This window comes from Labrus bergylta, chromosome 8 (assembly GCF_963930695.1).
Source record: "Labrus bergylta chromosome 8, fLabBer1.1, whole genome shotgun sequence".
NCBI classification, from domain to species: Eukaryota; Metazoa; Chordata; class Actinopteri; order Labriformes; family Labridae; genus Labrus; species Labrus bergylta.
Window position 1 is genome coordinate 26,716,796 of NC_089202.1, and position 27,954 is coordinate 26,744,749.

At 39.2% G+C, this 27,954-nt stretch overlaps 8 protein-coding genes across 8 annotated transcripts; 4 read left to right on the forward strand and 4 right to left on the reverse strand.

Moving 5' to 3' along the window:
• Positions 1-1,212: 1,212 nt before the first annotated feature.
• On the reverse strand, positions 1,213-1,692 carry LOC110002916 (histone H2A). The gene has a single exon (XM_065958314.1). It carries the CDS (start codon positions 1,647-1,649, stop codon positions 1,266-1,268), a length of 384 nt encoding a protein of 127 aa, XP_065814386.1. The 5' UTR covers positions 1,650-1,692; the 3' UTR covers positions 1,213-1,265.
• Positions 1,693-1,920: 228 nt separating this feature from the next.
• On the forward strand, positions 1,921-2,429 carry LOC110002917 (histone H3). The gene has a single exon (XM_065958313.1). The coding sequence runs from the start codon at positions 2,012-2,014 to the stop codon at positions 2,420-2,422; it is 411 nt and encodes a 136-aa protein (XP_065814385.1). The 5' UTR covers positions 1,921-2,011; the 3' UTR covers positions 2,423-2,429.
• A 3,377-nt stretch (positions 2,430-5,806) lies between these two features.
• Positions 5,807-7,090, forward strand: LOC109987422 (histone H4). The gene has a single exon (XM_065958315.1). It carries the CDS (start codon positions 5,854-5,856, stop codon positions 6,163-6,165), a length of 312 nt encoding a protein of 103 aa, XP_065814387.1. The 5' UTR covers positions 5,807-5,853; the 3' UTR covers positions 6,166-7,090.
• Positions 7,091-10,346: 3,256 nt separating this feature from the next.
• LOC109987432 (histone H3) lies at positions 10,347-11,228 on the reverse strand. The gene has a single exon (XM_020638506.3). The coding sequence runs from the start codon at positions 11,224-11,226 to the stop codon at positions 10,816-10,818; it is 411 nt and encodes a 136-aa protein (XP_020494162.1). The 5' UTR covers positions 11,227-11,228; the 3' UTR covers positions 10,347-10,815.
• A 342-nt stretch (positions 11,229-11,570) lies between these two features.
• Positions 11,571-12,631, forward strand: LOC109987433 (histone H2A). Its single transcript, XM_020638507.3, has one exon. The coding sequence runs from the start codon at positions 11,589-11,591 to the stop codon at positions 11,970-11,972; it is 384 nt and encodes a 127-aa protein (XP_020494163.1). The 5' UTR covers positions 11,571-11,588; the 3' UTR covers positions 11,973-12,631.
• Positions 12,632-13,125: 494 nt separating this feature from the next.
• LOC110002919 (histone H1-like) lies at positions 13,126-14,177 on the reverse strand. Its single transcript, XM_020658604.3, has one exon. The coding sequence runs from the start codon at positions 14,147-14,149 to the stop codon at positions 13,544-13,546; it is 606 nt and encodes a 201-aa protein (XP_020514260.2). The 5' UTR covers positions 14,150-14,177; the 3' UTR covers positions 13,126-13,543.
• Positions 14,178-18,505: 4,328 nt separating this feature from the next.
• On the forward strand, positions 18,506-19,118 carry LOC110002930 (histone H4). Its single transcript, XM_020658613.3, has one exon. The coding sequence runs from the start codon at positions 18,519-18,521 to the stop codon at positions 18,828-18,830; it is 312 nt and encodes a 103-aa protein (XP_020514269.1). The 5' UTR covers positions 18,506-18,518; the 3' UTR covers positions 18,831-19,118.
• Positions 19,119-19,807: 689 nt separating this feature from the next.
• LOC109987434 (histone H2B-like) lies at positions 19,808-20,286 on the reverse strand. Its single transcript, XM_020638509.3, has one exon. The coding sequence runs from the start codon at positions 20,280-20,282 to the stop codon at positions 19,914-19,916; it is 369 nt and encodes a 122-aa protein (XP_020494165.1). The 5' UTR covers positions 20,283-20,286; the 3' UTR covers positions 19,808-19,913.
• Positions 20,287-27,954: the final 7,668 nt, after the last annotated feature.

Below are 27,954 nucleotides of genomic sequence, written 5' to 3' on the forward strand. Positions count from 1 at the left end.
CACAGCTTCCACTAAAGAGTCTGTCCTCAATGATACTATTTATAATCATTTAATCTATATTTATAATCACCTCTGAATGTTGACATCAGCTTCTATTGTTTACACTTCTCACTAAGATTCTATCATTACTTGTCAGAGTATTATGTTCAAAACACAGGATAGTTCTACTTTTATAATCATTCATTAATGTAGGTTTTTGTGTATAAACACCTCAATGAGTGTAGTAAGATGAATACATACAGTACAGTCAAGAAGAATCTCAGCTCAGCTTATTTGATCAAATGGACCTTAAACATTCTTCTTAATCTAGATCTATAGAAACAGAATGGAAAAATACAACTTAGATATATAAAGCCAATAAATACACATGGAGGGTGATCAACACTGAATCTTCCTCCAGGAAGAAACACAGACGATGAAATAGGCCGGTCAGTGTGGAAGCTTATTTAGAGCTTCAATAGGTGAGGGAACAAAGCTCTTTGTAAAGAGGGCCTTCTTCCAGGTCAGAGTCCTGATGAGGACAAACTCTTACATTATGGTCCTGTAGAGTAAGGTACTAATAAGAGCTTAATTATGACCTATAAGCAGCCAGTATGCTAATTAGCTTCAAGTTAATTGTGAATATTGTGACCTTCATTTAAAGTGTTCAGGCACTGAAAGATGATTCATCAATAAGGGTTATTAATCATCAATAAAAATAATGAAACATATGAAGAGTTTTCAATATTCATCATCTTACTGAACGAGGAGTTAAGGACACTCTGCAAAAGCTAATTTTACATGGATGGAAAGTTTAAAGGAAACAGGAGAGATACTTTTAATTATTTGAGTTGTTTCTTATTTAATTATTTAATCGTTCATTATTGATCCGTTGTTGTGATTTCCATTTTCCTCTTGCCAGACCTTCTTTGACTCTTGATATGAACATTAAAATATAAATAAATTTCAGCCAGCGTTAAACTCAGAATGAAACATCCTCACAGAATAATTAATCTTGGTTTAATGACCCTCTGTTAGCTGAATGTGCTCCATATGTCTCCCCACAATGATTTTTTTTAAAACTCTGCTTCCAGAACTGTTTCTGATAATATTATAACGATATGATGACCACCTTTCTAGAAATAGTTCGTAGTACATTGAAGCTGAAAGACATCTCAAACGAGAAAACATCAAGTGAATTATTTCAGGAAAGTTATTTGCTCTTTCGTTGTGATGTGGTGGCTCTTAAAAGAGCCTTTGTGTTTGTTGAGGTCAGTATTGGGTGTCTACTTCTTGGCAGCCTTCTCGGTCTTCTTGGGCAGGAGAACAGCCTGGATGTTGGGCAGCACTCCTCCCTGAGCGATGGTGACTCCTCCGAGCAGCTTGTTGAGCTCCTCGTCGTTGCGGACAGCCAGCTGCAGGTGACGGGGGATGATACGGGTCTTCTTGTTGTCACGGGCAGCGTTACCGGCCAACTCCAGGATCTCAGCGGTCAGGTACTCGAGCACAGCCGCCAGGTAGACGGGGGCTCCGGCACCAACACGCTGGGCATAGTTTCCTTTACGCAGCAGCCTGTGGACACGACCGACTGGGAACTGGAGCCCGGCACGGGAGGAGCGGGTCTTTGCCTTTGCTCTGGCTTTTCCGCCGGTTTTGCCTCTTCCTGACATGGTGTAGGTTAATCTCTAGAGTCGGTACTAGAAGAAATGAAACCTATTCGGACAATTCCTCCTCTTTATGTCCGCGTAGCGCGCGCGTTTTTCTGCCCCTCCAACCAGAAAAGAGGCTTCGGGCTGAGCAGCGGAGGGCGGACCATCCTATCTTAGCTCCACAACTTTTCTCCAATGAGCAGCGCTGATCGAGGAGGGGGCTCGCTCCCCCCGGCGGGACTGAGCTCCAGACGCGGCTTTGTCACCAATCAGAGGCTAGAGGTCTGAAGCAGCGTCACCGGTCGGTATCCGCGCACTCGGTTTAAAAGCAGCTCGTCTCCGGTCTCCGACACATTTTTCTCCTTATTAGAGAATCTTAAACCATGGCAAGAACTAAGCAGACCGCTCGTAAGTCCACAGGAGGCAAAGCCCCCAGGAAGCAGCTGGCCACCAAGGCTGCCCGTAAGAGCGCCCCGGCCACCGGCGGCGTCAAGAAGCCCCATCGTTACAGGCCCGGTACCGTGGCTCTCAGAGAGATCCGTCGTTACCAGAAATCCACCGAGCTGCTCATCCGCAAGCTGCCCTTCCAGCGTCTGGTCCGTGAGATCGCTCAGGACTTCAAGACCGACCTGCGCTTCCAGAGCTCCGCTGTCATGGCTCTGCAGGAGGCCAGCGAGGCTTACCTGGTCGGTCTCTTCGAGGACACCAACCTCTGCGCCATCCACGCCAAGAGGGTCACCATCATGCCCAAAGACATCCAGCTGGCCAGAAGGATCCGCGGAGAGAGAGCTTAATCTGTCTACTGCCCGATAACAACCACAACGGCTCTTTTAAGAGCCACCACTTTTCACTTAAAACATATTCCTCTACTGTCTCTCATTTAGAGTGATGACTTTATTATTTCATTCTATTCCCATGTTTTCAACTATTTCTGTCACACAGTACTGCAACCTCAGTAATATTACAATGTAGTCAGTTAATCACCAGAGTTTTGTCAGTTAGATAATCAGTACACATGTATATTTAATTTGTATTATCTCATAAAGAGACATTGTCAATATTTAATCTTCCTCATGTTTCTTGAGAGGTGCAGATTTCTAGAATCATCGTTCAGCTAAATGAACTTCAGTAAATCACCAGCACACACTATGAACTCAGGAATCACTTCATAAAGATAAACTGTATTGATCCCCCATGGGGGACATTTCTTCATTACAACAAAACAGGAAACAGGAATCTAATTATTAAAAACAACAATTTAAAAATAAAACATATGTATATCAGTTAAATAATGAGAGAAAAATACAATAATAGAATAATACCAGGTATGTACACTTAGAGTTATTATTATTAAATACACACACAGTGTCTAGCATTATTGATATGAGTGGTGATGCTGTTAAAGAGTCTTCATTATAGACTTTATAATTTTTACATTAAATAATTGAATCCCATAAAACATTGAAATTGATAACAGTACTTCTACCCGTTTCTGAAGTTTGGATCACAAACGGGTTCACTGACGACCACTTTGAATAAATATAACAGTGATTCATAAAGATGGTTAAGATGCTACAGGATGCTTCTCATACAGATCCATATCATTTTACTGATGATAAAATACTAACTTTAGTTATAGCCTGTAGATGATATTATAAACAATGATGAATGCAGGTTAAGATCCACCACATTAGTTTAATTATCTTTAAAGACGCACTATGGGAACAAATAATGACCTCTAAAGACACAGTTCTCTGAACCACCACAGACACATCAAAGAGTCTCATATATGAAAATTATATTCATCATATGTATGTGTGTCTTTATATAACACACACACACACACACACACACACACACACACACACACACACACACACACACACACACACACACACACACACACAATCCATGCACATGATAAAAAAGTCTTGTTATAAAAAGTGATTGATGGACTGAGGAAACACACAAGAAGATAATAAAACACTAAAAGATAAGCTGGAAAAAAAAGAACAAGATGATCTTTAAATCAACTAAACAGACTCAGATATAAAATACATGTTTAATCAAAACTACTTCAAAGTTAGATACTATATATTCAGTAAAAAGCCAGAATAAAAAGGCCTTCAGTTTGCTTTTATAAATGTCGACATGAAGCCGTGGAGATGAAACGATAATGATAATTATCAGGATATAAACGTTGTGTGTTGACCTCAGGTCTTCAGGTAAACTCATCCATCATCTGGTCATCACTTTAACTTTTCCTTTTGAACTTTACACTGTAAGGGAATTTTAATAAACTTGTGAAGCACTTTGGATTAGAGAAGAGTGCAAATAAATTTGTATCTCAGGACTTCTTGAATAACCTCTCTGTGACTGACCAACTGGTAATTATCATCTCTATTAAGAACAGTGTGATTCCCTTTGCTCTGCTCTCCATGTTTGATTCTATTGTGTGGAGGTGTGGAGTGCCTTTGGGTAGACGTTCTGCTGTTGATTGTCTGTGGGTGTGGTTGTTTTCTGTAGTGTTAGTTGTTTTAAATGTTCTTTGATGTATTGAGACTGTAGGAGAGTTTGTCTCTTTTTAAAGTCACTGTGAGCGACCCTTCAGAAGAGAACGATGTCCAACTGTTCCAAATGTCTCCCAGAGTGTCATGACGAATACAGAGAGATTACAGATCACCTGAGGTTTTTGTCTACAGTTTTCTGATATGGCCTTTATATTTTTTCATCTATCGTTATCACTTAATCAGCTTAAATAACTTCAGTTAATCACCAGGACACACTATGAAAGCAGGAAGATACAATCACTGCATTATTGACAGTTTTTCCATTTGAATTTTTTACACTTTATTTCTTATTTTATGTTACATATGACATCCTCCCTTATTGTGTTCATGTCACATTTATACATATTTAAATAGGCAAAGGGGACTCATGACATCATGTCATCGTGACATTATATTACATAAGTTAAATAACTACAACTACGAAACTTAGAGATAAATGTCACTGGGGATATAAATCCAATGACTTTATTGGGAATGAGCTAAAGCAGTGTTTCTCATATCACAACACAACATTTAAATAAAGATTAAAACAATCAAACAGAAGACATTACAGCAACATGTACAATGTTTGGAATAAAACTGTACAAAATACAAACAATTTTAAAATGAAATGAAAAAGAAAGAAACACAAATATGAGGAAATGATCCGAACAAAGGAAGTGGAGACATTAATGAAATCATGCAAAACATGAATTATGACTTCTAGCATATAGACTAAAGAAGCAAGACAGGATAAATGACTGACTTGAAAACAGGAAGTGAGCTGAACTTGTGACAGAATGAGACAAAGTAGATGAAGAATTTGCTAAATATTATAAAAGACTCTTCTAAAAAGAAATAGAGTATGAAGTGAGGAGCTTCCTTATGAACAGGTTAAGACAGGAACAGAGCCAGGTAATGTGCAGGTGAATATAATTTATAAGAATAATAAAGAGAGAGGAAACAGTCAAATCTCAAAAGTGGGTAAGAACTAACAAGAAAAAATGTGATAATGTTTTTAGATGATGTTAAGTTAGCTTGAACACAATAAAACTAAACTAATTTCAAAGCTTCACTTTTGGGATTTAAAAGTTTTGTAAAATAAAGTTTTGATTTATTTATTTTCAGTTTTATGTATTGTTTCTGCTCTCTCGGTGTGTTGATTTTGTGCTATTGAAATAAATTACAGTAGAACATATTTTTGTTGGGTTGTTATAGACTTTCTTTTTGTTTCAACTTTCAGTCATGATTTTTTGAAGGTGTGCTGTTAGAGCTTCCTGTTCTCCTCTCCTGGATGTTTTTGATGACTTTCGCTCTCCGAGGTGCTGAAATGATCTCTGCTGCAGCACGTTGTGTCGTTTGTTTAGAAACAGAATACAAACTGTAGTAATCTTACTTCAACTCGGTGTGAATGATTTCACTCCAAGATGTTGGATGTTTTCTTCACCTCCTGGTCAATGTGGAGCTCAGTCAGTCTAACAGGAGTCACACTGTCCCTGATTCATGCTGCTGATCAGAGGGGGGCGCTAATGCTTCAAAGGATTTTGCTTTGAAAAAAGATGAGCGAAGAAGAAGAAAGCAGCTCTCTGACTTCTATAAGGTTCTCAGAGACTAGATTTAGAAAAACGTGACTCCTACCTCAGACTCATTCAGCTTTCAACAACTGATCTGTTAACATGTCTGGAAGAGGAAAGGGAGGTAAAGGACTCGGTAAAGGAGGCGCTAAGCGTCACCGTAAAGTTCTCCGTGATAACATCCAGGGAATCACCAAGCCCGCTATTCGCCGTCTGGCTCGTCGTGGTGGAGTCAAACGTATCTCTGGTCTCATCTACGAAGAGACCCGTGGTGTGTTGAAGGTGTTCCTGGAGAACGTTATCCGTGATGCCGTCACCTACACCGAGCATGCCAAGAGAAAGACCGTCACCGCCATGGATGTGGTTTACGCTCTGAAGAGACAGGGACGCACTCTGTACGGCTTCGGAGGTTAAACCTGATCCTGACCCACTCACACTGAAACCCAAAGGCTCTTTTAAGAGCCACACATTTCCTTTAAAGAGTTATACCTATTATATCCGACATTTTTATTTCTATTTCTTTTTAACATCCCATGTCAAATTCATGGCAAACAAATATATTAGTTCTAGTTCTAAAGAAGGATCTTTAAGGGGGTATCAACATTGTTGATGCACTAAAAATAAGTGTCGTTGAAATGTTCCTTCATTTCCAAAAGATTAGTTGTCAACCCACTTGACGAGATGGATCCCCAATGCAGCCTTTCAGACAGAAATTTATGTATACCTCATATACTTGTAAAGTCTATGTTTCTGTTTACAACACAATGTAATGCACTCAAGACATTTAAAATTATTCAGACCGTTTAAGAAGTTTGTGTAGTCGACAGCCGATTAGTGTGACCTTGAAGAGTGATGCAATCTGGAGACTGATCCAAACCAGCAAACGATCACCCGATATGGTCTGGGAGTCTTAATCTTTTGCATGATTTTTATGAATTGGCATATTAAAAAAAAAAAAAAAGATTGCTCACCGGTTAAGTCCGACTTGGTAAAAACCATTTGACCATTGATATCGTTTGTCTTAATCACCTAAATTGTATTGTTTTATTTGTAATAGTTGTATAGGAAACAAATAATTGGTTCGGAATGAATCCAGCTCTTTGATGAAATGTTGTGTGGCTCTTAAAAGGACCGTTTTGTTACTAGTGATCAGCGGGTTTACTTGGAGCTGGTGTACTTGGTCACAGCCTTGGTGCCCTCAGACACGGCGTGTTTAGCCAGCTCACCGGGCAGCAGCAGGCAGACAGCGGTCTGGATCTCCCTGGAGGTGATGGTGGAGCGCTTGTTGTATTAAAAAATTGAAATTAAATTTTAAGGAAACCAAATTAATTGAACATGATTGTCAGTAAAATCCTCCAGATTCTCCAGAACAGCCTGGTTACTGAGTATTCATAAGTGTTTTATTTTGTCTCCTTCAGTTAGAAGCTGTTGATGACATGTAGATAGTTTCTGTAGTTTAGATTCATCGTGATAACTGGACCATCATCACTTATTCACTGCAGGACAATTCACCTTGAGTCAAACACATGATTATAACTGTTTATGTATATTTAGTTTATTTTTTTACACCTCTAAATTGATAAGTTTCTACACATTTATTTCAACTTTGAATGGTCTGGAGTTTATTAACTGTAGCGAAGAGAACATATTGAATAAACTGGGACTGTGACGATCACAAGTTACAGGTAGATACTATTCTTTAAAGGTGATTAAGTGTTGTAATAACACAAGATGTCTACCTCACTAGTATGTAAATATTCTAACAATCAACAATTATTTTCATTATTTTTTACTCTCATTTTTATCATTTTTGTGATTTGGATTAAAATACTTGTTCAGTCAGACTGACTTGTTATCGTCCTGCACAACTTCATCCTTCTTTCTGATTTATTTAATATGGATGAGCTCATTCAATGAGAATGTAACGTATCTGTTATTTTGTTTCATTTTCACTCTTTAATCTTCAGGATGTCTGACTCTCATTAGAATACCTCCAACATTCATGTAATAATCACATTCACCCCCATTTAAGTATGCCTACACTTTAAATTAATATGCTTTCTTTATCTAACACGGACAAACATTGAATATGTCATAATTCATTTTTATGAAGCATTAGCGCCCCCCTCTGACCAGCAGCTGCAGCAGGTACCAAACATGACGTGCAATATAATTCAAATAAGAGCAGTGTGATGATATGTAGGGCAAAGGGAGATAAGGACCTCACTTTCCACTATTCTATCTTTCTGGGGAAGAACTTTATAACAGATCAAATGTCTGACGATGACAACATTTCTAGACAGTGTCGTACATTGTATGCCCAAGCCAATTTGTTGGCAAGTAAATTTCATGTGTTCTGATCATGTAAAGATCTGTCACTTTAGAGCATATTGCACTCCCCTGTATACTGCTCCCTTATGGGGTAAGTTCAAAAAATCAAGTATGCACAGACTTCAGGTTGCTTACAATGGTTGTTTTAGGATCTTACTTAAAAAGCCAAGGTGGAGTAGTGCAAGTGAGCTATTTGTGAATGCAGGAGTTAAGACCTTACAAGCTTTATTGAGGAACCTTATGTACAGATTTATCGGTCGCTTGAATGACTCAGAATGTAATTATAATGCTGCTGTCGAACCCAAGTTATAGTGCAGTAAGCTACCAGTCATACCTTTGGAGACATTGGTATAGGTGCCTTTTATAAGAGGCGGGAATGTTTTTATTCTAATGTACAGTGGGTACGGAAAGTATTCAGACCCCTTTACATTTTTCACTCTTTGTTTCATTGCAGCCATTTGCTAAAATCAAAAAAGTTCATTTTATTTCTCATTAATGTACACTCAGCACCCCATCTTGACAGAGAAAAAACAGAAATATAGAAATTTTTGCAAATTTATTAAAAAAGAAAAACTGAAATATCACATGGTCATAAGTATTCAGACCCTTTGCTGTGACACTCATTTAACTCACATGCTGTCCATTTCTTCTGATCCTCCTTGAGATGGTTCTGCTCCTTCATTGGAGTCCAGCTGTGTTTAATTAAACTGATTGGACTTGATTAGGAAAGGCACACATCTGTCTATATAAGACCTTACAGCTCACAGTTCATATCAGAGCAAATGAGAATCATGAGGTCAAAGGAACTGCCCAAGGAGCTCAGAGACAGAATTGTGGCAAGGCACAGATCTGGCCAAGGTTACAAAATAATTTCTGCAGCACTCAAGGTTCCTAAGAGCACAGTGGCCTCCATAATCCTTAAATGGAAGAAGTTTGGGACGACCAGAACTCTTCCTAGACCTGGCCGTCCAGCCAAACTGAGCAATCGTGGGAGAAGAGCCCTGGTGAGAGAGGTAAAGAAGAACCCAGAGATCACTGTGGCTGAGCTCCAGAGATGCAGTAGGGAGATGGGAGAAAGTTCCACAAAGTCAACTATCACTGCAGCCCTCCACCAGTCGGGGCTTTATGGCAGAGTGGCTCGACGGAAGCCTCTCCTCAGTGCAAGACATATGAAAGCTCGCATAGAGTTTGCCAAAAAAACACACGAAGGACTCCCAGACTGTGAGAAGATTCTCTGGTCTGATGAGACCAAGATTGAACTTTTTGCCTTTAATTCTAAGCGGTATGTGTGGAGAAAACCAGGCACTGCTCATCACCTGCCCAATACAATCCCAACAGTGAAACATGGTGGTGGCAGCATCATGCTATGGGGGTGTTTTTCAGCTGCAGGGACAGGACGACTGGTTGCAATTGAAGGAAAGATGAATGCGGCCAAGTACAGAGATATCCTGGAAGAAAACCTCTTCCAGAGTGCTCAGGACCTCAGACTGGGCCGAAGGTTCACCTTCCAACAAGACAATGACCCTAAGCACACAGCTAAAATAACAAAGGAGTGGCTTCGGAACAACTCTGTGACCATTCTTGACTGGCCCAGCCAGAGCCCTGACCTAAACCCAATTGAGCATCTCTGGAGAGACCTGAAAATGGCTGTCCACCAACGTTCATCATCCAACCTGACAGAACTGGAGAGGATCTGCAAGGAAGAATGGCAGAGGATCCCCAAATCCAGGTGTGAAAAACTTGTTGCATCATTCCCAAGAAGACTCAAGGCTGTACTAGCTCAAAAGGGTGCTTCTACTCAATACTGAGCAAAGGGTCTGAATACTTATGACCATGTGATATTTCAGTTTTTCTTTTTTAATAAATTTGCAAAAATTTCTACCTTTCTGTTTCTTTTTCTGTCAAGATGGGGTGCTGAGTGTACATTAATGAGAAATAAAATGAACTTTTTTGATTTTAGCAAATGGCTGCAATGAAACAAAGAGTGAAAAATGTAAAAGGGTCTGAATACTTTCCGTACCCACTGTATATGTGTGTTGTCTATTTTTTGTAATGTATGTCTTTTAAAATGGACCTTGATTGAGGAAATGCTGAGATGCAAATCCAAGTCTTTATGGATCACTGTTATATTTATTCCAAGTGGTCATCAGTGAAGCCGTTTGTGATCCAAACTTAAAGGCCCGTAGAAGTAATGGTGTCAATGGGACTCAATTATTTATTGAAAAAATTAAAAAGTCAACAAGTAAGTGATTCCTGAGTTGATAGTGTGTTCTGGTGATTTACTGAAGTTAGTTTAGCTGAACGATCATTCTAGAAATCTGCACCTCTCAAGAAACATGAGATTAAATATTGACAATGTCTCTTTATGAGATAATACATATTAAATATACATGTGTAGTGGTTATATAACTGGCAAACTCTGGTGATTAATTTGAATAACTCCTCAAATTCAAATATAATTTAGTGGAAAACAAATTAAATGTAACATACATGTAGTGTGTGTTATGATAATAACTTTGTAATATGTTTATCCTCTATATATACGGTTTCTATATACATGACTATATTGTGATATTGTTGCAGTACTGCATGACAGAAATAGTTGACAACAAGGCACTAGAATAAAATAATAAAGTCATCACTCTAAATGAGAGACAGTAGAGGAATATGTCTTGAGTAAAAAGTGGTGGCTCTTAAAAGAGCCGTTGTGGTTGTTTTGGAGCAGTAGACAGATTAAGCTCTCTCTCCGCGGATCCTTCTGGCCAGCTGGATGTCTTTGGGCATGATGGTGACCCTCTTGGCGTGGATGGCGCAGAGGTTGGTGTCCTCGAAGAGACCGACCAGGTAAGCCTCGCTGGCCTCCTGCAGAGCCATGACAGCGGAGCTCTGGAAGCGCAGGTCGGTCTTGAAGTCCTGAGCGATCTCACGGACCAGACGCTGGAAGGGCAGCTTGCGGATGAGCAGCTCGGTAGATTTCTGGTAACGACGGATCTCTCTGAGAGCCACGGTACCGGGCCTGTAACGATGGGGCTTCTTGACGCCGCCGGTGGCCGGGGCGCTCTTACGGGCAGCCTTGGTGGCCAGCTGCTTCCTGGGGGCTTTGCCTCCTGTGGACTTACGAGCGGTCTGCTTAGTTCTTGCCATGGTTTAAGATTCTCTAATAAGGAGAAAAATGTGTCAGAGACCGGAGACGAGCTGCTTTTAAACCGAGTGCGCGGATACAGACCGGTGACGCTGCTTCAGACCTCTAGCCTCTGATTGGTGACAAAGCCGCGTCTGGAGCTCAGTCCCGCCGGGGGGAGCGAGCCCCTTCCTCGATCAGCGCTGCTCATTGGAGAAAAGTTGTGGAGCTAAGCTAGGATGGTCCGCCCTCCGCTGCTCAGCCCGAAGCCTCTTTTCTGGTTGGAGGGGCAGAAAAACGCGCGCGCTACGCGGACATAAAGAGGAGGAATTGTCCGAATACGTTTCATTTCTTCTAGTACCGACTCTAGAGATTAACATACACCATGTCAGGAAGAGGCAAAACCGGCGGAAAAGCCAGAGCAAAGGCAAAGACCCGCTCCTCTCGTGCCGGGCTCCAGTTCCCAGTCGGTCGTGTTCACAGGCTGCTGCGTAAAGGAAACTATGCCCAGCGTGTTGGTGCCGGAGCCCCCGTCTACCTGGCGGCTGTGCTCGAGTACCTGACCGCTGAGATCCTGGAGTTGGCCGGTAACGCTGCCCGTGACAACAAGAAGACCCGTATCATCCCCCGTCACCTGCAGCTGGCTGTCCGCAACGACGAGGAGCTCAACAAGCTGCTCGGAGGAGTCACCATCGCTCAGGGAGGAGTGCTGCCCAACATCCAGGCTGTTCTCCTGCCCAAGAAGACCGAGAAGGCTGCCAAGAAGTAAACACCCAATACTGACCTCAACAAACACAAAGGCTCTTTTAAGAGCCACCACATCACAACTAAACAGCAAATTCTTATGTGAAGTCAATTTTATACTGTCGATAATTTAAGCACGTTATTAAAACAACCTATAATTTTGATAAATGCTCCATCACCACATTTAAGAATAATTCATTTGATTAATACTTCTGCTTCATACCTTCAGAAACGGTCATAAACATGAACGAATGTAGGCTACTGTGTATTAGACATGATGGTTACAGTTACACACAAGTATTTCTTATATTGCATTGAATTAGACCTTCATCTTACACATTGTCTTGGATGCATGTCTTAAATGTGAATATCAGGTCCTGATTTGTTCAGTGGCAGACTCCTTAATAGAAGTTGTGGTGGCTCTTAATAGAGAACCACATTATAATTTAACTGTACCATTATTTTCTCTAGTTCTACATTTGATGTGTATTCTTTATTATCACATCTTGTCCTGTATATACAATTAATCCAGATAAATTAATTGTCATCATTATCAAGTCGCTGTGGTTCAGTCTACCTTTTGGGTCAGCAAAATAAAAAAGTAGCCTTTAACAAAGAAGTTGGATTTATTTGTTATTGTGAGAAAAAGTGAAACATGAGGACTTAAGGTCTGAAGATAAATGCTCAATATTTGTCAAAAGTTGTTTTCACTACACGTTTTTTGGATGTATCCATTTCTTAAACTCTAATATCAGGTTTGTCTATTCATGAAATAGTTATGAAATATGTCAACCCTTTAGAATCTGATTTGTTTGGAAAGGATTAAGGTCTTATTCATTCTGTGTCCTTAATAATTATTGTTCTAAATTCTGGTTTCCTTTCTGGTTGTTAAGAAATATCTTAGCCTGAAACAAGGATTATATTCTGATTTGCTACAGTCCTGTTGATTTGTTAGATTTACTACTTAAATAATGTAATTTGATATAATGAAGTGGAGAAGAATGAACATGGGTGGTAAGATTTAAAATAAGAATTATTGATGAAAGAAAATATCAGATAACTGTTGACAAATACAAAAGATAAAGTCAAAGTGGAAAGCTGCATTCTTCATGACATAGAAAGTAGGAGAGCTACACTGATGAGGTTTGATGTATATATGCTCTCTATGTGCATTATATATTTCATATAGGAATTACATTTTAATGTAACTGGTTGCATCACTATGTAATAGTAGGTCAGTTAGAGCACAACAATAAACTCATGTATTTATTTATGTGTTTTAACAGCTTATTGTAAGTAAATCTGTCTGTGACCTTAATTATTATTTGTCTTTGCTGGTCTAGATTCTGGTTTCCTCTGGTTGTAACCTAGATGTAGCCAAGCCTGAAATAAGGATTAGTTTATACTCTGATTCACTACCTTGGACTTCCTATTCATTTTAGTTGCAAACATGAATATGACCACATTCAACATTCAGAGGTGATTATAAACATAGATAATATGATTATAAATAGTATCATTGAGGACAGACTCTTTAGTGGAAGTTGTGGGGGCTCTTAAAAGAGCCTTTGATGCATTGAATGCTGGTGTGAAGATTTACTTCTTGGCCTTCTTGGCTGCAGTCTTCTTTGCTGCTGTTTTCTTTGTTGGAGTTTTCTTCACTGGAGTCTTCTTGACCACTTTCTTGGGAGCAGCCTTCTTGGGACTCTTAGCAGCAGGCTTTTTGGTTGCCTTCTTGACCGGGGTTTTCTTAGCTGCTACCTTCTTTGGGGACTTCTTGACTGCTACTTTCTTGACTGGAGTCTTCTTGGGTGTAGCTTTCTTTGCTGCGGGCTTCTTTGCCTTGGCTGGAGCTTTCTTTGCGACCTTCTTCGCTGCTGGTTTGGCGGCTTTGGGCTCTTTCTTTGCGAGCTTGAAAGATCCGGAGGCACCACTGCCTTTAGTCTGTGCCAAAGTTCCGTTTGTTACCAGCTTCACCACGGCGGCGTTGATGCGTTTGTTAGCCTTGACCACATCCACACCTTTAGCGGCCAGTGCCTTCTTGACGGCCGATAAGGACACACCTTTGCGCTCTTTGGACTCAGCCACAGCGCTGATGATGAGCGTCGGGAGGGGGGGTCCATCAGACTTGGGCTTGGGAGCCGCTTTCTTCTTCGGGGTTTTCACCACCGGGGCTGCTACTGCTGGAGCTTCTTCTGCCATGTTGATCTCTCACTGGACGTGTGGAGAAGACTGACAGGAGGCGGGACTTATAGGGAACATGAGAACCGTGAAGAGTCAACCCACACAGACGCTCTTCCTCCTGTCTGAAATGTGGCGACACTTTGTGTTTTATCTTCAACTTTATGGGGATAAAACTCACACAGAGAATCTGTTTAAACAGAAAAAACGTCCCGCATCAGTTAGAAAACCTTCATCTCTTCAGATTCAGCTCATGTTTGTGGACGAGGTCTCTTTAATTTCATTACAGCAGGCTTCAAACCTCTATGATACCCGCTCTGTTTGGACAACACGCGGGGATTTTCCGACACATTTCGGCTCCTAAAGTGTCTTAATGAGACCTGTGAAAGTTTTAAAAGGATGATAGTGTAAGCAGAGACATCAGTTATTTAAATAAAACAAACATTAACCTTATACTTTGATGTGTTTAGTTTTAATCGGAGAGTTTTCAGTGGAGGTAAACACACGGAGGCTGTCGGAGACTCAGGAGGTCACACAGACTCACAGATGATGTTGTGGGTTTGATCTCCAGGTCAGACCAAATGATAGAATTCATCAAGAGGACACAAAGTTAGAGGTTTATGATAGTACGATGTAATAATCTAACAACATAATGAATCATTCCTGTGCTGATAGAGACTGAATACATCACATCAGTTTGAGTTTGTATGGAGAGCAGTTTTCTGTCTATAGGTTTAAAAATCATCACTGTCAACTGAGTAATAACATCACATTAAATTAATTAACATTAAATTAATCTCTAATTCTCCTCAGCTGATCTCCTCGTTGATCATGTTGGACTCAGAGTTATTCCTCCTCCTCTGTGATATATTTGAGGTAAAAAGATCAATAAGGATTCTACAGATAGACTGTGAGTCATGATTATTTTTGAAGGTTCATTCATATGAAACTCATTCAACTTTTTCACTGTGAAATATAAAACAAATTTTAAACAGATATTTCAAATATTTTTTAAATTAATGGTGAGGTTTTATTTTGAAAGTTGTAAAAATAAACTGTTCTGCTGAAAGGCATTTGTTGTTGACAAACAATATCTTTATACTGAGGTGTTGATGGTTGGTTTTATATTCACTATTTAAATTTATAAAAACATGTTGATTACTATTTTGTGCTATGTTCACTTTTTGGACTCTTTTGCTCAAATCCAAGATTTATCCATCCTGGATAACTCCTCTCACCTTCTCCTTGACGAGCTGTTCTTTCAGCCAACACCTCGTCTCCTCCAGGTACTCCTCTGTGCCCACTGCCATAAGACTGTACAACAGCAGTCTATGACAACAATACCAGTTCAACCCCATAAACACTACCCCATGACAGGCTTCATTATTATCATTGTATTATTGTATTATTATTTAGCATCGATATACACTGTATATTCTAATGATATTATATTATGTTAGTCTATATGATATATTATATTACATCTTATTATATTGCACTATATTATATTGTACTCTGTAAGATTGAGATATACTTTTATTGAAATTAAATAATTAAATAAAATAAAATAATTAAACCAAATTAAATTATTAAAAAAATGAATTTCTGTTTTTACACTCTGTAAGTCATGCTACACACACATAGGCTGAAATATACACACACACGCACAAACAGGATCCTATGGACATACACTAACGGAGGTATGTCAGGGTGACGGGGCTGACGGAACCAATCCAACTTCTATATTTGGTCCGCACCGGGACTTGAACAGGCGATTGGGACGTTGCACCGGAAATTCCTACTTTGCTGATTAAGCAATGAAAACTTGTTCTCTTGATATAGCAGACAGATTAAAGATTCTAGTTTGAGTTTATATTTATTCTTTTAGAACACAGCAAGATAATAATAAATTCCACAACAACAATAACAATGGAACAAAATTGTAACTTGCAAATACAAGTTTCAGTAGTAAAATATATACATCTAATAAAATATAAATTTAAAAAAACGAATAGAAAATAAAATTAATAAGCAAAAACAAAATAAAAACAATAATAGAGAAAAAGGGAATGAGAAAACATTCATCCAAAGCCCTAAAGAGCAAACTTTGATTTTCACCTCATCCATTTTTTTATTACCCTGTTCCTGTTAATGACCATGTCAGAATGTTTGTCTTCTTGCTTTTTTGGATGCAAAGTCCTCTATAATATCATTATATCTTGTTTCTGGTGTCAGCCTCCTTAGATGATTGTACACAGCCACGCTCCCCCTGAGAAAACAACATTTTGTTTTTACAAATAGTGTGAGCAGAAAATAATGTTAGGAGTAAGTTAAAGTAAATACAAGGTTAAATGACTTAATTTACTTATTGATTTGTTTAACCCTTACATACTGTTCATAAAGTAACCCTTCACAGCATGGAGAAGATCATTTTTCATTGTTTATAATTACACTTCTTACCATTTTGCATTCATAGATATCTTATTGATGCTCTAAGGAGATGAGGACAGGAAGCTCCAACAGCCTCTTTCTTGTACTTGGATTCCTTTATGAAGGAAGGTTGTTACTACTTTTATTCTATTTCTAAGTAAATTACACTACATGTTCCAGTTCAGCACCTCGGACAGCGACAGTGGAATATATTATTTTCATCCGCACAAAAACAACGCACAGATCTTTACCTGCCTTTTGTGAAGTGTCTGGAGATAACTTTTATTTTGAATTGGCACAATACAACTAAAGATTGATTGATCTTATATACTTGTGAGAATCTACTATTTCCCCCATCTTCATTTCTGCTTATGAATTCCATTAACCTGCACACAATCTGGATCTGTTCCTGTCTCTGCTGTTCCATGAGCTACCTTCAAACTTGTAGTGAGATGTTTTAAATGTTAGCTTCTTATGTTTGAAATGTATCAATCCTATGTGTTATAATCATTTGTAATTATTGTATGTGTTGCTCTAATGTCTTCTGTCTTGGCTAGCTATTGAATGTCCAAGTGACAACTCTTACCTCCTTCCCAAGAAGTTGTTTGATTGATCCTGAGTTGCTTGTGATTTCCAGCAGTTATTGTAGCTGTAAGATTAAAAACGAGGGAGCCTTAATATTAAAATGTTATATAATTTATATATAGACGATATCTGAGTGACAAATCTTGGAAAAGGAAAATAATGATATAATGGAAAATAAGTTCAATGTGTATTTACCGGTAATTATAACATTGTAATATGTGCTCTATACAATATGCTATATGTGCATCATAGGAATGATGTCTATTATCATGCCTGGTTGCAGCACTGCGCATCCTTTCAGTGGGATATTTTTAGTCCAAAAAATGGGACTAATGATGAAATAAAATTGACTAAATTTGACAGTACAGGAATATCTCTTGAGTAAAATGTGGTGGCTCTTAAAAGGCTCTTCTTGGCGTGGATGGTGCACAGGTTGGTGTCCTCAAACAGGCCGACAAGGTAAGCCTCGCTTACCTTAATTTGTCCTTTTAGTTACATTACATTTGAATATAAATGTTAACAGCATATGAATGGCGCGTTGTGTAGCCTATATTTGAATGAAAATCTCAAAGGAATACAAAACAACAATAATACAAAATGTGTAAATATTTAGAAATGTGCTCCTATTCTTAGGTAGGCTTAATAGGTCTACACGTCTCTTTTCCTCGTGTCTTTAGAGAAGAAAAAACATCAGTAGCTAATCTTTATCGCAAAAATCTAGAATGAATTTGCTGCTCTGTTGTTGCAGAAACTCACATAAAGGCAACGTTTTGAGTTAGGTGCTGAAATGATCTCTGCTGCAGCATGTTGTGTCGTTTGTTTAATAACAGAATACAAACTGTAATAATCTTCCTTCATCTCGGTGTGAATGATTTCACTCCAAGATGTTGAATGTTTTCTGGTCCATGTGGAGCTCAGTCAGTCTAACAGGAGTCACGCATTTGGTTCAGTTGTAAAATACTTTAATATATCTTTGTTTCAACATTCAGTCATCTTTTTATTTTCTTTTTTTATAACCTTCGCTGTCCGAGGTGCTGAAATGATCCCTGCTGCAGCATGTTGTGTCATTTGTTTAAAAACAGAATAAAAAGAGGGATAATCTTCCTTCAACTCGGTGTGAAAGATTTCACTCCAAGATGTTGAATGTTTTCTGGTCCATGTGGAGCGCAGTCAGTCTAACAGGAGTCACGCTGTCCCTGATTCATGCTGCTGCTCAGAGGGGGGCGCTAATGATTCAAAGGATTTTGCTTTGAAAAACATGACCGAAGAAGAAGAAAGCAGCTCTCTGACTTCAATGAGGTTCTCAGAGACTAGATTTAGAAAAACGTGAATTCTGACTTGGAATCATTCAGCTCTCAACAACTGATCTGCAAAGATGTCAGGAAGAGGAAAGGGAGGTAAAGGACTCGGTAAAGGAGGCGCTAAGCGTCACCGTAAAGTTCTCCGTGATAACATCCAGGGAATCACCAAGCCCGCTATCCGCCGTCTGGCTCGTCGTGGTGGAGTCAAACGTATCTCTGGTCTCATCTACGAGGAGACTCGTGGTGTGTTGAAGGTGTTCCTGGAGAATGTTATCCGTGATGCCGTCACCTACACCGAGCATGCCAAGAGGAAGACCGTCACCGCCATGGATGTGGTTTACGCTCTGAAGAGACAGGGACGCACTCTGTACGGCTTCGGAGGTTAAACCTGATCCTGACCCACTCACACTGAAACCCAAAGGCTCTTTTAAGAGCCACACACTTCATCTCAGAAGTCGTTCCTTACCAAATAGAATCAATTGTAATCGGAACTTTAGTCTACCGTCTGATAAACCCAATTAGGAGCGATGTCTGTTGCAAATGCACTTGCATAACCAAAATTACATGTCATGTTTTTATCTCCCCTAGCTTATAACTGATGTATCTAACCATTAATTGTGATAATGAATTTGCTTCATCTAGCAGTCTAAACAAATTACAATAAAGATGAAGATGACAACGAAGATGCTCTCTCCATGTGTCTCAAAGGAGAAAATCAGACGCTTGTATGATAAATTCATTACAATCAATTATTTGTACAACTACAGACACAAGATTACGGAGTGCAACGCTGCTAATAATTAAATGTATAATAATCACAAACAACAATGTTCCTCCTGATTAGGGTTAGTGTTTGATCTCGAATAGCGTTAAATCTCATTTATTTCAGCAACACTTCAAGTAACCCATATATGCAGAACTCTCATTCTTGCCGTTCTCCTGGATGAGACTGTCAAGTTTTATTTCAGTCAATGACAATCTGCATCAAGTCATTACGTGAATACAACTTGTAACTTATGTTTAATTTAAGAACATTTAACTAATAGAAATACAACGGTTAACAGGCACATTTGACCTGAACAATTACTGATTTAGCCTGATTTCATGAAGTAGTTAAATAAACCTTTATTTGGAGCTATTAAATAGAATAGACAATGAAAGCTGGGACAGTTAATTTAACTTTGTTTTGTTGATGCTGCTTTTTAGGCATCAATTACAAAATGTGTTTCTCACATTTGACTTCCAGCTCCAACATCAAGAAATAAATGTGAATAATAGAGGTAGAGGTGTGTCATACAACATGAAATATCTTCTAACCAAAATGAGCATCACCATACTAAATTAATGGCCCAGATCCGTAGATATGATTAACTGTTTAATATAATAGGATTATCAGGATTTCAGCTCTCAGGTGAAATGTTGTGTGGTCCTTAAAAGGACCGTTTTGTTGTTGCTGGTGATCAGCGGGTTTACTTGGAGCTGGTGTACTTGGTCACAGCCTTGGTGCCCTCAGACACGGCGTGTTTAGCCAGCTCACCGGGCAGCAGCAGGCGGACAGCGGTCTGGATCTCCCTGGAGGTGATGGTGGAGCGCTTGTTGTATTGAGCCAGACGGGAGGACTCCCCGGCGATGCGCTCAAAGATGTCGCTCACGAACGAGTTCATGATGCCCATAGCCTTGGAGGAGATACCGGTATCAGGGTGGACCTGCTTCAGGACCTTGTAGACGTAGATGGCATAGCTCTCCTTCCTGGACTTTCTCCTCTTCTTCCCGGTCTTGGTGGCCTTAGAGACGGCTTTCTTTGAGCCCTTCTTGGGCGCTTTCACGGTTTCAGGCATGTTTTCTGAGTGGTGATCTCAAAAACTGATACTGAACTGAGTGTCAGACAGCAGTATATATGTGGTGTTGAAGCAACTAGTCATGTGCTGTTGCTCTCACAGGATTGGCTGAGATTTGTGCGCCTGGAGGCTGAGCGCGACATAGGGAAATTAATAGGTTTAGGTCACGTGACCGGTGCTGAGCTCTGGATGGGCATAATGCGTTTAGGAAAGTAACGTCCACCATTGATCACTCTGAGGAGCTGCAGCACAGGCTTTTATTTTATCTCTTCAAAAACGACCATCGATAAACGAAAAAAAAAGATTAGACAGCAATAACATTTCCAATCTCGAATCAGGTTTACAGTTGGTAGTTATGTGTAAAATAATTTTACATTCAGTGATGATAAATACTGTGAAGCCTACTTGAGATTTATTTAATTTGGATCCAGGATTTGAAATTGACCACGTAGTATAAAGAGGTTAATTGTCTGTTGAAATGTTGGTTTTTATTTTGAATAAAATTAAATCTTTAGGAAACTAAATTAATTGAACCATTCACATGATCGTCAGTAAAATCCTCCAGATTCTCCAGAACAGCCTGGTTACTGAGTATTCATAATAAAAGTTTTATTTTGTCTCCTTCAGTTAGAAGCTGTTGATGACATGTAGATAGTTTCTGTAGTTTGGATTCATCGTGATAACTGGACCATCATCACTTATTCACTGCAGGACAATTCACCTTGAGTCAAACACATTTAATGTGTTTATAACTGTGTATGTATATTTAGTTTGTTATTGACGCCTTTAAATTGAGTTTTCTACATATTTATTTCTACAATTGAATGTTCTTGAGTTTATTAACTGTAGTGGAGAGAACAGTGTTAGAGCCATTTATACATATGTAAGTGTAGTATATCTTTTGTGTGTTTCATTTTTAAGTAGATCAGGTGCCGCATGCTTAATTGAAGGTAATTAAGGCTCCAGTCAACTCTGGCTGCTGACTGGTTAAAGCTCGCAGCATGCTGACAGTACTGGCTTGCCTGTTTTATTGGAAGCTGTGGAGCTACAGTAGCACACTGGTCTTGGACCGTGCTTTACATTTTGTTTGATTGTATTTTTGTATATAAAGCTTTCAGTCAAGTATTGAAACGTATAACTTGGACTGGAGTTTTCGATGAAGCACACATTACCCATTTGTTTTCCAGCTCTGCAGTTTGTGTGCGCATTTTTTAGAGTAAGACAGAGCCACTCTAACACACATGTTGAATAAACTGGGACTGTGACGATCACAAGTTACAGGTAGATACTATTCTTTAAAGGTGATTAAGTGTTGTAATAACACAAGATGTCTACCTCACTAGTATGTAAATATTCTAACAATCAACAATGATTTTCATTATTTTTTTACTCTCATTTTTATGATTTGGATTAAAATACTTGTTCAGTCAGACTGACTTGTTATCGTCCTGCACAACTTCATCCTTCTTTCTGATTTATTTAATATGGATGAGCTCATTAAATGAGAATGTAACCTATCTGTTATTTTGTTTCATTTTCACTCTTTAATCTTCAGGATGTCTGACTCTCATTAGAATACCTCCAACATTCATTGTAATAATCACATTAACCCCCATTTAAGTATTCCCTAGACTAAATTAATATGCTTTCTTTATCAAACAGGGGCACACATTTAATATGTCATAATTAATTTTTATGAAGCATTAGCGCCCCCCCTCTGACCAGCAGCTGCAGCAGGACTCCTGTTAGACTGACTGACCTCCATATTAACCAGAAAACCTTTAACATCTCAAAGTCATTCACACCAAGTTGAAGGAAGATTATTTCTGTTTGTATTTTGTTTATAAGCAAATGACACAACATGCTACAGCCGGGATCATTTCAGCACCTCGGACAGCGAAGGTCATCAAAAACATCCAGGAGAGGAGGACAGGAAGCTCAGCATATCCTGAAAATATAATAAATATATCAGGAAAAAAACACAAAACTGTTACAAAGAAATTAAATCAATCAGAAATGATGTCTTGGGAAAAATGAAAACGATCAACTAGGTGGTGAACATATCAAGTAAGAATCATTGAAAAATAAATATCTCTAAGAGGATACCTTCATTCTTCATGACTCTGTGAGACATTTTAAAAACCATTAAAATGTATCATAGATGTCTACAGAAACAACATGATCTCTATGTGCGCTCTATGTGCTCTATATATCCAAAATTCAGCTGCATGACGACTAACAGAGACGAGAGCTAGAGCACACATTACACCTCTGTTTGTTATAGAATAAGTTAATAAAGCTCTTAATGGCCTTATGAACCATTAAGAACGCTGCAGCTCATGTACTGACCAGAACCAGGAAATGGGACCACATCACTCCTGTCCTGGCTTCTCTGCACTGGCTCCCTATACAGTCTAGAATAGAATTCAAGATCCTTCTTCTCACCTACAAAGCTCTAAATGGCCAGGCTCCATCTTAACCTGAAGGAGCTACTAGTGCCGTACTGTCCCTCGAGAGCGTTGCGGTCCCGGAGTGCAGGCCTGCTGGTGGTACTTACAGTCTCCAAGTGTACTATGGGGGGTAAAGCCTTCAGTTATCGGGCTCCGCTCCTCTGGAACCGCCTTCCAGAGGGGGGCAGACACAGTCTGTATTTTTAAGAATAGACTTAAAACCTTCCTTTTTGATAAATCTTATAGTTAGTGCTGGTGTAGACCAGCTCTTAGTTATGCTGCTATAGGCTTAGACTACCGGGGGAACTGGCACCTTGAGCTCCTCTCTCTCTCTCTCTCTCTCTCTCTCTCTCTCTCTCTCTCTGTGCATATACAGTACAGCATATTACTGCATGTATCAATCTGTAAATCTCAGTCACTAACCACCTACTTTCCTGAGAGCTCTTGAGCTCTCTTAGGCTCCTCAAGATCGTTGGTTGACGGCCTGCCAGAACAGGCATTGTAACATAACAATGAGTAAGGTCTTTTTACCTGCTCTTTGTAACATAACAATGAGTAAGGTCTTTTTACCTGCTCTTTTGTAATGTTAACAGACAAAGAGTAAGGTATTTTACCTGCTTTTTGTAAAGTATCTTGAGATAACACTTGTTATGAGTTGACGCTATACAAAATAAATTCAATTCAATTATGAACCCACTAGATTCCTGAAGTCTTAAGAAAGTGGTATTTTAATTATGTTATGATAGAAATGTCTTCCAAAAATAGGAGAATTGCCAGTTCGCTAAAGAAATAAGACAAGATGTAATATGATTCAGGAAACTTTTAAGACGTGAATCAAAGAGAGAAAACATTGGACATGGTTCTCTTCTGAAGGGTCGCTCACAGTGACTTTAAAAAGAGAGAAACTCTCCTACAGTCTCAATACATCAGAGAACATTTAAAACAATAAACACTACAAAAAACAACCACACCCACAGACAATCAACAGCAGAACGACTACCCAAAGCCCCCCACACCTCCACACAATAGAATCAAACATGGAGAGCAGAGCAAAGAGAATCACACTGTTCTTAATAGAGATGCTAATTACCAGTTGGTCAGTCACAGAGAGGTGATTCAGGAAGTCCTGAGATGAAAATCCAAGTTTTTACGGATCACTGTTATATTTATTCCTAAAGGTCGTCAGTGAACCCGTTTGTGAGCCAAACTTAAAGACCTGTAGAAGTAATGGTGTCAACTTCCATGTTTTATGGGACTCAATTATTTATTGTAAAAATTAAAAAGTCTATAATGAAGTGATTCCTGAGTTAATAGTGTGTGCTGGTGATTTACTGAAGTTCTTTTAGCTGAACGATGATTCTAGAAATCTGCATTTTCAGGAAACATGAGGGAGATTAAATATTGACAATGTCTCTTTATGAGATAACACATATTTAATATACATGTGTACTGTTTATCTAGCTGACAAAACTCTGGTGATTAATTTGAATAACTCCTCAAATTCAAATATAGTTAAGTGGAGATGAATAAATACTTTAACTTGGATGGTGAAGACATCAAAGACTTTAAAAATGAAACGAAAGAAAACTGTATAATGCCAAACACTGCAGACGATCTCTAAGAGGGTATATCTGAATTCTTAATGACTGAACCATTTAAAAATAAATAAATAAATGTAACATTCATGTAGTGTGTATTATGGTAATAACTTTGAAAAATGCATGTGCTCATGTAATGCTTTCTACGTGCAGTACACATTTCTCTAATGTGTTTGTGGTTGCAGCATTGGGTTTGGAGATCTCAACATGGGACTATGATACAATAATAAACTCTTAATCTCTATAAATTCAGCAGACAGTACAGGAACATTTCTTAAGTATATGTGGTGGCTCTTAAAAGAGCCGTTGTGTTCGTTAATGTATGTTGTGCGTCTCTACTTCTTTTTTTTTTCAAGATTCTGAAGCCGAACACTTTTTTTTTCTTTCACTAAAAGATTGTTGGCAGTTGTCATCATAGTCATGTCTTTTTTAAGATTAAATTTAACAAGAAGAAGGAGCACAGACCTCTGTGTTCTATAAGGTTCTCAGAGAAGATTTAAAGAACCCTGAATTTGGATTTGGAAGTACCCTCCCACATCATCCTCCCATCCAGGAATAATAAATATTAAAATTAAAAACAGCAGAGGGCTAAGAGCTGAGCCTTGGGGCATGCCGGCTTCTGGTGTAAATCTGGTAGAGGTTGATGATCCCACTCTCACTGTGATCTCTCTTTGATTTAAAAAAAACAGTTTAAAAGCACCACTGTTTGTTTGGGGAGTTAAAAATTGTCATGCCACATCTTATCAAAGGCCTTTTCAACATCAAAGAAAACAGCGATTGTCACCTCTTTTTTATGAAAACCTCTCTGTACATCTTCTGCCAGCCTTAGCATGTTGTCAGTAGTATTCATTTTCTTCCTGAATCCTGCCTGGTGGACCCCCAGGGTCCCTATGGTGTCAAAATGTGTCTGGAGTCTGTCAGCCAGAACTTTTTCTAATAGTTTTCCGAGATTGCTCAAGAGGCTAATAGGCCTGTAGTTGATTGGCAAGTGGGGGTCTTTATTTGGTTTGGGAACCATAACCAAGTTTGGGAAAGTAACCAAGAGGTTTGAAAGTTCTGTTAAAAATTCTGCTGAAGCTTCTTTGATGAGTCGATTGTCCACTTTGTCTTCTCGGGGGGCTTTGGTCTTTAGTCTTTTGAAGTGTTGCTGGAGTTCCATTATTGTGACTGCTTTGGTTAGTGAATGATTGGACAAAGGGAGCAGCATGATGAGGATCATATTCTTGGATTTCTCTAGCGCCTTTAATAACATCCACCCCCTCCTACTGAGAGACAAGCTGACTGAGATGAGGGTGGACTCGCACCTGGTGAGATGGATCACGGACTACCTCACAGAGAGACCACAGTACGTCAGATTGAAGGACTGCACATCTGACACTGTGGTCAGCAGCATCGGAGCACCACAGGGGACTGTGCTCTCTCCTGTCTTGTTTACCCTGTATACCTCTGACTTCCAGTATAATTCTGAGCTCTGCAGAAATGCTCGGATGACACTGTGATAGTTGGTTGTGTCCGAGATGGACAGGAGGAGGAGTACAGGAGCCTGGTAGGGACTTTGTGACGTGGTGCAGTTCAAACCACCTGCAGCTGAACACCTCCAAGACCAAGCAGATGGTGGTGGACTTCCGAAAAGAACAAGCCACATCCCCAACCTGTTTCCATCGAGGGGGGGGAGTCGACATGGAGGTCAAGACCTATGGGTGCCTGGGGCTGCAGTTGGACGACAGGTGTGTGCTGGGGAGGAAGCAGCAAGAAGAGGGACGCAGCACGGCTGGACAGACTGGTGAGGAAGGCTGGCTCTGTGGTGGGCGCAGAGCTGGACTCTCTAGTGACAGTGGCGGAGAGAAGGACCCTGAACAGAATGGCCATACGTGATTCTCCCCACCACCCATCGTACTGCGCGTTCTGCCCGCTCGCCTCCTAGACTGTAAATATTACGTTAGCCTGCCTGGGAGCTGGAATCTGACGTCATTTTCCTGCGCCGTCCACTTTGCAATTTCGTTTTCGAGTTGGTTTGAATTATGATCACTTTTTAGCACGGCATGTTTGAAAACGAAAAGCCAAAGACCTTTTAGTTTTCAGTTAAATTATGTCATACAAAATGCATACAGAGCGTCTCACCTAGAGAGTGAAAGTATAATGCAAACTGGATGACTGAATTTTCATTTTAAATATAGATCAAATAATGCACCTATAATCTGAAAATTAGAAAGTGTTTCTGTTACTGTATTTTCATTTTAAAATTAGCTTTTCATTTGAATTATGATACAAATATAGCGGGGCATTTTTTGAAAATGATAAAACAAATGCCATTTTCTTCCTCATTTTAATTTAGTCAAAGAATGTGCATTTTTGAAGTTGAAAACTAAAATTCAAATTAGATAAATTAATCTTTTGAGTCAAATAATACACTCATATTCTGAAAATTAAAAAGCATTTCTGTTAATGCATTTGAATTTTCAAATTAGCTTTATCATCACTAATCGCTTCCATAGCAAAGGTGCAAATCTAGAATTAAATTTAAAATAAAATATGGTAAATAAAACACAGCATGCAAACAAAATATTTAAAAAAGTAAACAGTAAAAAAGGCCCTTAAATATACATATAATAGACTACAAGTTATGATAGTCCTGGTTTGGCGAGTCCTCATGGGAGTAGGGGTATTGTCTAGGTGAGTGATTGGAGGGCCTCTGTGCCATCAGCTGCTGAAACATAAAGTTCGTCTGATGGTGCCTCTGGTCCTCCAGCTCCCTCTGTCTGCATCCACAGTCCAAACACCTCCATTTCTCGTTCATGGCGTGCCTGCTCAGCCTGCATAAAGTCCTCATGTTGTTTTTCTGCAGGTTCAGAAATGCCTCCATGATGTCATCCTTGCTGATTGTCTTCCACTGACTACATCTCACAGGCCGCAGCTTGAACCCGAGGGGAGCCTGGGTGTTCTGCTGCGGTGTCGGCATCGGGTTCCTCCTCTAGCTCTCACGGCAGGGAGAGGGGACTCTGTCCTGATAAAATAAAAACCTTAAACCTCCTGAAACACTATGGACACTTTTGTCCATTTGGTCAAATGTTTCCTCTCCATCTGGCCATCATTTTGTCTGTTAGTGCAGTTGTAAGAAAGTCTCTCTCTTGACAAACTTTGGAATGAACATTTTTGTTTTTTTAATAGATCAATAGAACACTGTGAAACATGTTTACTACCCTCTTAAGTCATTAAGGACAAAAAAGTCCACTTCCAAAAAACTGCTATAAAAATAGAACAGATTGATATTTTTTTCTGCATACATCTCTTAAACAACTCCAGCCCTGCTCAAAACTGTCAAATGTTGAATAATTACCAGGAATTTAACCCTTTAAATGCCAGTTTGATTACATGATTCTGGCATTTAAAGGGTTAAATTCCTGATAATTATTCAATATTTGATAGTGGACATTTTTGTCCTTAGTGACTTAAGAGGGTAGTAAATTAAACTGATGCCTGAGGGTTAAAAGACATTCACTTACAGCAACAATAAGCTAATATGTACATGCCTGTATAAGAAAATAATGTTGTGGTGTAATGAAATAGACATGATAATAAATGATGTCACGATAGTTAGTGAGTTAGAGCAGTGTGCATGAAGCT

What these genes read in the sequence shown, in the direction of transcription:
- LOC109987432 (XM_020638506.3), bottom strand. Translation starts at nt 11,226, where the DNA reads ATGGCAAGAACTAAGCAGACCGCTCGTAAGTCCACAGGAGGCAAAGCC.
- LOC110002919 (XM_020658604.3), bottom strand. Translation starts at nt 14,149, where the DNA reads ATGGCAGAAGAAGCTCCAGCAGTAGCAGCCCCGGTGGTGAAAACCCCG.
- LOC109987434 (XM_020638509.3), bottom strand. Translation starts at nt 20,282, where the DNA reads ATGCCTGAAACCGTGAAAGCGCCCAAGAAGGGCTCAAAGAAAGCCGTC.
- LOC109987433 (XM_020638507.3), top strand. Translation starts at nt 11,589, where the DNA reads ATGTCAGGAAGAGGCAAAACCGGCGGAAAAGCCAGAGCAAAGGCAAAG.
- LOC109987422 (XM_065958315.1), top strand. Translation starts at nt 5,854, where the DNA reads ATGTCTGGAAGAGGAAAGGGAGGTAAAGGACTCGGTAAAGGAGGCGCT.
- LOC110002916 (XM_065958314.1), bottom strand. Translation starts at nt 1,649, where the DNA reads ATGTCAGGAAGAGGCAAAACCGGCGGAAAAGCCAGAGCAAAGGCAAAG.
- LOC110002930 (XM_020658613.3), top strand. Translation starts at nt 18,519, where the DNA reads ATGTCAGGAAGAGGAAAGGGAGGTAAAGGACTCGGTAAAGGAGGCGCT.
- LOC110002917 (XM_065958313.1), top strand. Translation starts at nt 2,012, where the DNA reads ATGGCAAGAACTAAGCAGACCGCTCGTAAGTCCACAGGAGGCAAAGCC.